The sequence below is a fragment of the Brachyistius frenatus genome, unplaced genomic scaffold (genome assembly GCF_029030835.1).
Source record: "Brachyistius frenatus isolate BFR_SWC_R1_liver_20210118 unplaced genomic scaffold, ASM2903083v1 Contig_162, whole genome shotgun sequence".
NCBI classification, from domain to species: domain Eukaryota; kingdom Metazoa; phylum Chordata; class Actinopteri; family Embiotocidae; genus Brachyistius; species Brachyistius frenatus.
In genome coordinates this window covers 824543-834966 of record NW_027210761.1, presented here as the reverse complement: position 1 = coordinate 834966, position 10424 = coordinate 824543, and the positions used below count along the sequence as shown (strand labels likewise).

Sequence of the window (10424 nt, the reverse complement as noted above, 5' to 3'; positions counted from 1 at the left end):
GACCTGAAATTTGGAGTGCCAACATTTTGGTAGTTTGTGATGACAAATGATTTCCCATACATGAACCAGTTAACAGGTAAGAGACGCATCGTTTATGTTAGTGGGGATTCAGGTTTTCCACAGACGCCTTCTGCTGCCGTGACTGACGGCAGAGTGTGTGCAATTACCTCGTCGTCCTCCAGGCGGCGCTGCGTGTCCGTGATGAATTTAATGTACTGGGTGGTGAGAGTCATCAGCTCGCTGTAGCGGGTTCTCAGCGTGACGTACTGAAAGAATTGAACTGTGTTCACTTATTTTCTATACAACAATCCACACAGCAATGACAAATAACAAAAGTCACTCAACTAAATTAAGGTTTTCTGGTATTTGAACAGATCCAGGACAGAACTTTTCCCGTATTTCCAAACTTTGTACAAATATAAGCTAATCACAAGCTTATTTAAAGTACGGTTTTCATATTCATGAATCAATCTTCACATCTAAATCTCAGCGAGAATAAAAACAAAAGTGCATTTCCCTAAATGTCAAACGATCACTCGAAGCTTTAACAAGAGCCGGTGACGATGAGGCATCAGAACTGTGTTTGTAACACCCACCTCTTGAATGATATCATCGGACGCACACTCCATTTTGGGCTTCTTCAGAGGGGATGCGATGGGATCCTGGAGGGCTTTGTACGTCAAAAGCTGGAACTCGTAATCCTAAAAAAAAATTTGAAAAGAAATTTAAGTCAAGCCGGGAAACAAACTTTCTTTTGCTGTAAAATTGAAAATATCAGTGTATACCTTGACTGAGTCGATGTAAGCCTTTGCATTTTTCTGGCAACCTTCAATCTTGTCTTTGTTTTTCTCAATCTCGTCCAGGAGTTTCTGTAAATGTAAAAGTAATAAATGATATTTCACCATTAGTGACATCTTTTTTCTTACACTTTTAAAGCCTAATTCTGCTAAATAACTCACATTCATAACAGCCAGCGAGTGATTTAAAGTCAGTAAGAAAAGTTTTTATGATGCCGAAATCCTGCTACAGCTCAGAGTGACCACCAGAGGGCGCAGTGCCTTTTCCTCCCGTTACCCCACACAGCTCATTCTTCCCTGTTACATTACCTTCTCCTCTGCCAGCTGCTCCTTGAGAGCCTTGCTGTCGCCGACCGGCACGGCTTGGATCTTCTCCTGCCTCTGCCTCGCCTCTCCGAGCCAGCGGATGAGCCACTCGTAGCTCTCGTGGTAGGAGTTCATGTTGCGGCCGAGCAGGTCGAGCTCCCGCTGCCTCAGGTCCATCTGTGCGAACACGGCCTGCCAGCGCTCCAGGAGGCTGCCGACCAGCCGACGGTAGTGCTCCAGCTCGGCGTCGCGCTCGCTGTGAATCCTCGTCATCTTGTCGTTGATGGCTGTCGCCCTCTTGAGCTCGTCCTGAAGGCGGTCGAACGCCACCTGGTCGGTCTCGGCTTCAGCGCGCAACGACTGTCAGAGGAAAAAGGAAAGTCATCACCTAAAGTCCAGTTTAAAACCAAACCGGGCGCAGACTGGTGCATCATTCATGACACGGTGCTGAATTAAATATGAAAAGTGATTAAGGATATGAATGAATTGTAAACATCTCGACAGCTTACCTTCAGTTGATTGCGTTGGTCCTCCACTTCCTTCGAATCAGCCGGCACTTTACTGACGTCGCGCAGACGAGTCTCATAATTCTTCAGCGTGTCTTCGGCATCTTTGGTGTTTCTGATGACGACGTCAATGGTCTTCAGCCTGAAGACAAAAAAAAGAAAGAAGAGGTTTATACTTTAGATAAAAAGCAGTGACAGCTTTAAAAGCATCAGCGGGCGTTTAGAGAATCCCAAAAAGGCTCACTTGTCCAGGTAGACGGAGGAGAGGCCGTAGACGTGGTCCATCTTCTTCTGAGTGATGTCCAGCTCGGAGCGCAGCATCGGGGCGGAGCTGGACTGCTGAGGAGACGCCAGAACCTCCTCCGTCTTCTCAGACACGGAGTTCAGGTCCTTCTTCAAGCCCTCCAACTCAGACTGGACTTTCTGTCAGAGAAACACAAGAAACAAGTTAAGAGTTTAATTATTTGTTTTCCTTCTGCTACTGTCTGTCTGTTTTTGTTTTTAGTTCCGATCATGATACCATCTGCTCGGCCGTCTTCAGCGCGCAGGATTTCAGCGGCTCCTGGTCCACGAGCTGGCGAAGACGCGTCACCGTTCGATTCTCGCAGCCCTCCAGCCTCAGACGAAGGTCCTTGATCTTCGTCAGGTAGATCTTACACACAGTCTCGTCTTGCTCTCCTGGTTGGAACAAAACATATTGATGAAATTATAAGAAAACAAATTCAGGATAAAGGAGCTGTTTTTTTTAGTTTGAGTTCTAAATTACACGTAAGATACAGCTAATAATATCAAACACATACATAAAATGGTATTAGTTGTAGGATTTGAAAGTTATTCAGTCATTATTTGTTCAGAATCAACTGTATTGTGGTGCAGTGTTTTTAACTGAAGCCCCTAAAATCTAAAACTTAAATAATTTTTTAAAGCACTGGGGCTTTAATACAATTACTATCCATGATTTATGAACGTGTCTGTGTCATTTTGCAAACATTAAATGTACATCTTCATGCTTAATTGGCTCCATATTGCCAAATTTTTCACAAGTGTTAATTCATCAGTTCGCTGACTTGATCATTCAATGATTAATACTGACAATTGGCTGCCATTAAACCCATGCACAGAGAGAGGAGTGTACTCATAAGCCAAGTTAGGAGGAATACGAAAAATCTGAGAGGATGATGAAGCTGATTGAGTTAATGAATGAGATGAAACATGGCAGCACAGCAGCCCTCAGTGCACACACAGTCTCATTCAGCCAGTCCAAAGCTCTCACTGCACGTCGGCCGCTTCAACTTAAAACGCCTTACCTGCTCTGGGTGGCACATAGTCTGCAACGTGAATCCAACAGTCAACTTACACACCGATGACCGTGAATGAATTTCAACTTAAATGCCTGAGAAATGGTCTGATGACAACACAATCTTTAAACAGTGTTTCAGGCCATGATTTACCTTGCTTTGATTTGCTTACCTTGCTCTGCAGAGCTGACCATTGTGTTGTAGTGCTGGTTGGCTCGGTTGTAGTTGGACTCCACCTGCATGCGGTCCTCGGCCCCGAACATCTCGGAGTCCTGGCTGTCTCTCAGGAAGTCCTGGTAGTGCTGCTCCAGGTTCCTCAGTGCCAGTCGGTACTCCTCCACGCTCAGGCTCTTAAACTTCAGGGGTGCAGATGAACAAGGGAAGGAAAGATGGATATTAAACATGATGAAAACACTCGTTCAATACAAAGCTGGGCTGTATTATGGTATAGTAACTAGTAGAGTGTAAAGGTATATGTTTGGGAAAGTATGTTTTTTTATCCTCTGTCGACAATAATCAGATCAAATTATGATAAGGAAGAATATTCTCTGATGAATTCAGCAGAAACAGAAGATAAAACACTTAAAACTACAACCAGAAAACAAATCCACTCTCCAAAGCCCCTCCAAATTATTCATTTCAAGTTTTGTTTTTATGTGTACTATACATAAAGGTACATAACTAATAGACAAGCATAAATCAAATGTAGTGATGACGACATGTGATGTAACAATCTTCCCTCATGAAGGTTAAATTATTCCTGTTATATTTTATAAGTCTTTAGTGATTTAAAATACCTCCTGTAGCACCTTCTCTGTACTTTTTTTTTTTTTTTCAGTGTTTTGTGTCATTACCATGGAGACGTTCCAAGTGTTGATGATGTTGATGTCTCTCATCAGGTATTGCCATGACAACAGGCTCCTCATGTCCACAGACATTGTCAGCCACATGGTCAGCAGCCTCTGGAGGTTTCCATCCAGTCTGAGGAGGGTAAGGCAGGAGGTTAGTGCCCTGACTCTCTATGTGTGTGTGTGTGTGTGTGTGTGTGTGTGTGTGTGTGTGTGTGTGTGTGTGTGTGTGTGTGTGTGTGTGTGTGTGTTACGACGTCCACCAGGTAACCTTTGACTCGGTTGTCTGGTATTTGGTGCTCACCCGGCAACGCTGTTCACAGCATCCTTATTGGCGGGTGGAACCAGGAAGCAGATGGATGGAACAGACGCCTCGCTGCCTTTATCATTGAGCACCCTCCACTTGTAGGGCTGCGAGTTGTTCAGCAGAGCACATTCGTCTCCTTTGTGAACTGTGATCTGGAAGAAGATGAAAACAGATGTCTGACTGCTAAAAGGACAGAACTGTATACCGCATATTTCTTTATTTTATATGGGATTTTTTTTTTTAATAGGTCAGAAGTTAAACAAAAGCTGGACACGGATATTAGATTCTTAGAATTTCTGTGAAAAATTTGGAAAATACCATAAACAAGTTAGGTCTCCTTCTTACCTCCATCTGTTTGAAGTCACAAACTGCCTGGACGGGCTGTTTTCCTTTTATTGGGGTGGCCGGGTTTCGTGGCTTCAGCTGGATGACCGTCTTGGCTCTCCGCTTCAGGCCTTCCAGGTGAGTTTTAAACTCGTTCAGTTGTTCTTTCTCATCCTGTGAGGACCACAATAACAAACAGGTTACATATGCAGAAAGGCAGAGTTTTCCCCATTTCAAACTCTAAGAAAAAGAAATGTAATCTGAAGAGGAGTTCCCAGAAACGGTGACCTCTCACCACAGTGCTGAAGAATCTGTTGCAACTTTCCTTTAAAAGATGTATGGCATCATTTGCCATCACACAGTACTAAATATATTATGACAGGTGATGATAACGTGATGTGTTTAAATGAACAATAGAAAAGTGAATGAACCCACAGCTGCGTCCTGCAGCAGATCCTCCAGCCGTGTGACTGTGATGGCGCGGTCGCACGTGTACTTCCTCTTCATCGTGTCCTGCATCTTTTTCATCTTCTCCTCGGCGTCCTTCACGTCAGAGAAAAACTAGACGAAGACAGAAGAGAAATAAAGTTGTAGTGGTGTGAAAGAAGTCGGAGCTTTCTTCACGACGACAGGCAGAAATGGTGAGACAAAAACAAAAAGGGCGCCAGATTCAGTGACGCGCAGCTGCTTTGTGCTTTACGTTAACTCTCTGCGGAAGAACTGACGACATTAACTGGGTTCAAGGCTGTTTTTCAGTGAAAACGGGTCTTCGGGTGTAAGTGAGTGAACGTACTTGGAAGTAGGCAGTGTTTTCTTTCAGGTGGGCTTCGACGCAGCAGCACAGCTGGAGGATCCAACTCCACTGAGTCTGCAGGGCTGCAGTGAAAGCCTGAGGAGGGAGAAAAGGGGCATCAATGAGGAAGAAACAATCATCTGTGAATGTTTATTCATGTTCGCAGCGCAGCGAGTCTCACCTCGATCGTCTTCCTGGCCGGATGTCCGTCTCTCAGCAGTTTGTCTCCTGTGGACTGGACGCTGTTCATTTTCTTTTCCCTGAGCTCCAGCTCTCTCATCACACCCTGCTCCACGGAAACAACAACAACCAGGGTCGTATCACTGCCTTCATCATCATCATCATCATCATCATCATCATCATCATCATCATCATCATCGCCGCTGCAGAGCTCCGAGGTTAAAACCTCTGAGAACATCACGCTGTTACTTTACCGAGTAGTTTTCTTTCTTGGCGGCCATGTTGGTGTTTCGCTCACTCCAGTCGTAGTTCACCTCCTCCTCCTCTTTCTCATTCAGCCACATCAGCTCTTTGGTTGCTGCGGTGACGAAGCCGTGAAGCTCGACCAGGTAGCGCAGGCGGGCCTTTGAGGAGTTCTGCGGTGACACAGAAGAAACATTGATAAAAGATTTGTTCAGAAGGAACGTGGAAGGGATTAAAGGGTGCCAGCATCAAGTCTCAGGCTGCTTTTGAGTCTCCATGATGCTGCAGGAAGATTAACACCGCAACTGCTCAGTCTCGGTTTAAAATGAAAAATAAATGTCTTTATTCAGAAATCACAAGTCACAGCAGCCATATACTTGACAAGAGGTCAGTTTATCTTTATTATGAGTGTATTTTATTTTATTTTTTTACTTACCAGGAGCTTTCCGTACTGCAGCTCCAGTTTTCCCAGATAGTCGCGGTATGCAGCTTTACTGACCGGTGAGATCTGACTCTGCAGCAGATTGGAGGCAATAAGACACGTTAAAAACAGGGGAATCAAGCAACCACTCACAGCAGGAATGAGAAAAAAAACAACGAAAAACTTCATATAAACAGAAAAAGAGGAAAAACACAGTTTTTATGAATCTCCCCGAGGGGATGAATAAAGTATTTATCTAAAATGCACATGAAACAAACTGTGTTAAAGCGCACAGTCTCCACAGCAAAGTTCACAATGAACAGTTACATTTGCATATTTCAGTCCATAAATATCCACGACATTACTTCTAATATTTTTTGACATCATCCACGCTTCTAGTTTAATGATTCAAAGAATCAAACACTTATTCGTAAACACACATTTCTTTCGATAAAGTCTCCCTCTGCTCCACCCGAAGTACATTCCCCTTATGTTCCTAGTAAACACACCTCGTCAGCCTTCGCCCTCTCTATCTTGGAGCGGAACTCCTCCACAGACTGGTGCAGGCCTCGGTGGCTGCCCAGCTGGCACTCCACGGTGGGCAGGTCGGAGCCCCACTCCCCGTCGTCCACCCGCCGCTGGTTCTCCTCCACCCAGCCCAGCAGGTCCTGGGTGTAGCGCAGGGTGACTTCGTCCAGCTCGGGCCGCACCCTCATGGGGGCCTGCTGCAGGACCTGGGCGGTGTGGACCTGAGTCATGGGGATCTGGGTGGTCGTCACGCCCGACTTGAGGCGCAGGTTGTACTCGCTGCGGAGGTTCACCAGCCTCTCGTGGAGACGATAAACCCTACGGTCAGAAACAAAAGCTGTATGTCAGTTACTGATGAAATATTTAAAATTTTAAAAAAACACGTTTTTTTTTTTTTATATCTATCTCAAAATTTCTCAAAGTTTAGGATTTTCTTGTTTCATATCAAATGTTTTTAGCTGGAAAAAAAACAAAAAAACATTTTACTGAATTAAACATTAAATGATTATTAAAAAACACACTTTTGTAGATTAACTGATGAAAAAAGTAGGTCGAAATTAAAAGTTTGTTTTGAGTTTAATGACGAAATAAAAGTATTTAATGATTGTTTATTTCTTTTGCACCTGCGATACATCTGTTCAGCTTGGAGGTGGCGTCCGTCTTTGAGCAGCTGAACGTCATTGAAGAGGAAGCGGATCATTCCCTCTGCTTTTTCCAGATCCGCCTCCACCTCGGCTGTGTGCTGGGGAGGTTTCCCCGAGTTCATCATCCTCACATCCTGCAACACGGAGGAAGGAAAAAAAAAAAATGCATCCGTCATTGTGGCAGCGATAATTTATAGAAGGGCTTTAGGCAAAAGAATATTGTTATGTTTTTTTTTTAAATTATTATTATTATTATTTTGAGTAAAGTTTTGCATCTCACCGTCTGCAGCAGAGTCTCCACCTGGTTGAGCTGCTCCTCACACACCCCCGACTCCATCTGGACCTTACTGACGATCCTCTGAAGCCGCTCCAGCCTGCAGGGGGGGAAAGGGGAGGTCAAAGGTTAAAAAGCACTTCAGAAAAAAGGTCAACTGCCAGGCAATTGGTCGCTCCATCTTGCTGTTTTTTTTTGCTTTCTCAAGCAATATAGATCAAAATTTGTTTTAAATAATATATATAATTTTTTTTAAAAAGACATCACTCACGCGGTCCTCTGGCGGAATAAAAACTTTAACTCGTATCCCTGATGCAGGAACGCCATGATAGATGTTAAACTCTGTCTATCCACCAAAGTAGAGACGAAAGTAACCAAAAGCAAAAGCTGCGCCCTGCCTACCCTGTGATCCAAACAAGTTTGAGCTACTGTCTGATGACCGTATTATCATGAGATTGTTGCCAAGGTGATGGAAATCCTGTCACGTGTGTACTTCCCATCCCCACGAAAACCAACTGAATATAATTTTATAACCAAACTGGACTTCGTCATTAGGGGATGAGTCATCCTCAGTTCCTTCATGCCTTGTGGTTTTTGCAGCAGTTTTTTTTTTTTCCGTTCATCTGCAGTTTGCTTTGGCAACACAGCGTATGTGATGAGGTTTAGTTTTGTTGCCTGGTTACCTCTCAAATTCAGTCCTGAGGAGCCGCTCTCTCTCCAGTATGGCGACGTGCAGACGACCCCACTCCTTCTCCACGTCGAAGGGGTGGTAACCTGGCGGCACTTTGACCTGACCGGCCTGGACTGCGCCCTGCACAGTAACAACCACACAAAGTCAACTACGGTTAAACAACATTACCTGAATTTTGACACTTTTTTTTTTTCTGACCTATATGTAAATGCTGACTGTGATAAGTACCATCTAAACGACCTGCTGAGAAAAACTCACCTCGAAAGATTTGTAGATGTGTTTGGAGCGGTTCTTATCGGACTCTTTTGCAGGAAGCTCCGTTTCCTTGAACTTCAGAAACTGACGCCAGAGAACCTTCAGATGAGAAACGCAACAAACAAGCTGAGCGTCGGCTTCTTTTTCGTCGTGACATCGTCTCCCGGATCCACTCACCTCAATCTCCTCGTAGCTGGTGGGGAACTTCCTCTCCTCGAAGACGAGGATGTGGTGTCTGATCCACTGCAGCAGCATGGTGACCAGCTCGTAATACTCCTGCCAACGCAGCTCCAGCTCCTGAAGGTGCACACAGATGTTCAAGCTTAATGGGTGACAGAGTAAATCACGTCGGACGCTAGCTCGAGGTTGTTGTCGTTTCCTGTTGCGACGAGGATTTTGAAAAAAGGTAACGGACAGATAGCAGAAAGGGAGGCGAATGTCGACTGAAATATTCGACCAACGGTAGGTTTATACCAACATTCAACATGTGGCGAGTCGGACTACAAATACTTTGAAAATTCATCATTTTAATAATGTATGAAAAAAAACTGTAGTTGAATATTTATGACTTTTTTTTAGCTTGCTTTCCACGTCTTTGAACTTCAGTCCTGCTTTATGATAATGCGATAATGTTAAGAGCAATATATTATATTAAGGTAAATTGGCATCTTCATTCGTTATCGCTGTGTTACGAATAAAAATATCGGCCAAGCTTACAATCACGACAATGTAAAAATAAATAAATAAGTACGAATTTTTCAGTTGTTTTCTGCCATTTGTTGTTGAAGATGTAAATCAACACCCGCTTTCTTGTCTCTGCTACTAACAAACCTTGAAACTGATCTGAGAAGAACGATTGCTTGATGAAGAGGAAGAGGAGGACTCACGTTGGCTTTGACACCATCCTGGACGTCTGGTACTCGGGGCATGGCATCATACAGGGAGGAGACATATGTGATGAGGGATTTCTCATCTGGATGGGGCACGTCCACATCTGTAGAGAGACACAACAGGATAAACGAGACTGTTAACGATGCTGGGAGGAAAGAGGAACAATACAGCTGTGTCATGGGCAACTGGAAATTGAAAACAATGCTAACACCCTGATTAATAATACATTTATTCATATAGCGCTTATAAAGTGCTTCACAGAGTTAGGTTAGGTTAGGTTAGGTTAGGTTAGGTAGTTAAGAATGATCAAACTATTAAATTGGGTAAAATAAAATATTAAAACACAAAAACATTCACCGACGTATTTGTTGCTGCTTTCCAGCAGAAAAATATCAAACGTGAATACATTTTTTTTTTTTTTTTTTTTTTGCAATTCAGTTTTCTAATATGTAAAATTGTGATCTCGTTACAGTTAAGGTTGTAAAATTAAAGAAAAAAAAAATCCTCCGTTAAAAAGTTATACTTGAAGTGCATTGACCCTTTCAGTGGTCAATACTAATAGAAAATTTATTCCGAATGTGCCTAGAAAAAGAAAGAAAAAAAAAAAAAGAGACTAAACACATGTTCAGATCTTCCCTCCAGTAAATTGTTCAGGGTGCCTCGGCTCACCTTCAGGGTCCAGCAGCCTGGTGACGCCCAGGTCTCTGTCTGCCACGCTGAAGGCCTGCTCCAGGTTCTCCTGGTTGGACTGCCGGTACACTTGACTCATATCAATCAGAGTGGGCCTGCGGGCAGCGAGGCAACAGTGAGTCAAATAACTTACTGCCAAATAAGACCTTTAAATGTGTGCGAGTGAGAACATTTCAGTGGGAGAGAAAATTATTATAACTATCACCTTCAGACTTGGCTCTAATCTGAGCAAATTCTTTCACTGTTTGAAAATAATTGCCTGCTGATGATGATACTCTGAATTGAACCCTTTTTCCTCAATAAAGTGTCAAAAAATAGTTAAAGATGTCTGTTAAGATTTCCCAGAGCACAACGTCATGTCTGAACTTAATTTGTCAGATTAACAGTTCAAACTCCAAACATACTCAGAGTGCTGTTATTATTGACAC

The 10424-nt window shown here is 43.5% G+C and overlaps 1 protein-coding gene across 14 annotated transcripts in view; it reads right to left on the bottom strand.

The window, feature by feature from the left end:
* The window catches only part of pleca (plectin a), a 96656-nt gene that overhangs the window by 13542 nt on the left and 72690 nt on the right, over positions 1–10424 (bottom strand). For 9 of the 14 annotated variants that reach the window (XM_069716683.1, XM_069716686.1, XM_069716693.1 and 6 more), the window contains 25 exons: positions 9976–10091; positions 9303–9409; positions 8593–8712; positions 8419–8514; positions 8153–8280; positions 7476–7569; positions 7175–7329; positions 6533–6869; positions 6039–6116; positions 5614–5775; positions 5361–5465; positions 5180–5275; positions 4822–4947; positions 4408–4560; positions 4060–4214; positions 3762–3888; positions 3080–3263; positions 2917–2937; positions 2130–2287; positions 1854–2032; positions 1613–1751; positions 1107–1463; positions 786–869; positions 597–701; positions 168–266 (listed from right to left, as the gene is read on the bottom strand). In XM_069716683.1, the coding sequence (XP_069572784.1) occupies positions 168–266; positions 597–701; positions 786–869; positions 1107–1463; positions 1613–1751; positions 1854–2032; positions 2130–2287; positions 2917–2937; positions 3080–3263; positions 3762–3888; positions 4060–4214; positions 4408–4560; positions 4822–4947; positions 5180–5275; positions 5361–5465; positions 5614–5775; positions 6039–6116; positions 6533–6869; positions 7175–7329; positions 7476–7569; positions 8153–8280; positions 8419–8514; positions 8593–8712; positions 9303–9409; positions 9976–10091 (3481 nt within the window). The remainder of the gene's footprint in view (positions 1–167; positions 267–596; positions 702–785; positions 870–1106; positions 1464–1612; positions 1752–1853; positions 2033–2129; positions 2288–2916; positions 2938–3079; positions 3264–3761; positions 3889–4059; positions 4215–4407; positions 4561–4821; positions 4948–5179; positions 5276–5360; positions 5466–5613; positions 5776–6038; positions 6117–6532; positions 6870–7174; positions 7330–7475; positions 7570–8152; positions 8281–8418; positions 8515–8592; positions 8713–9302; positions 9410–9975; positions 10092–10424) is intronic. The other 5 variants (XM_069716684.1, XM_069716687.1, XM_069716691.1 and 2 more) reach the window with 1 other exon arrangement.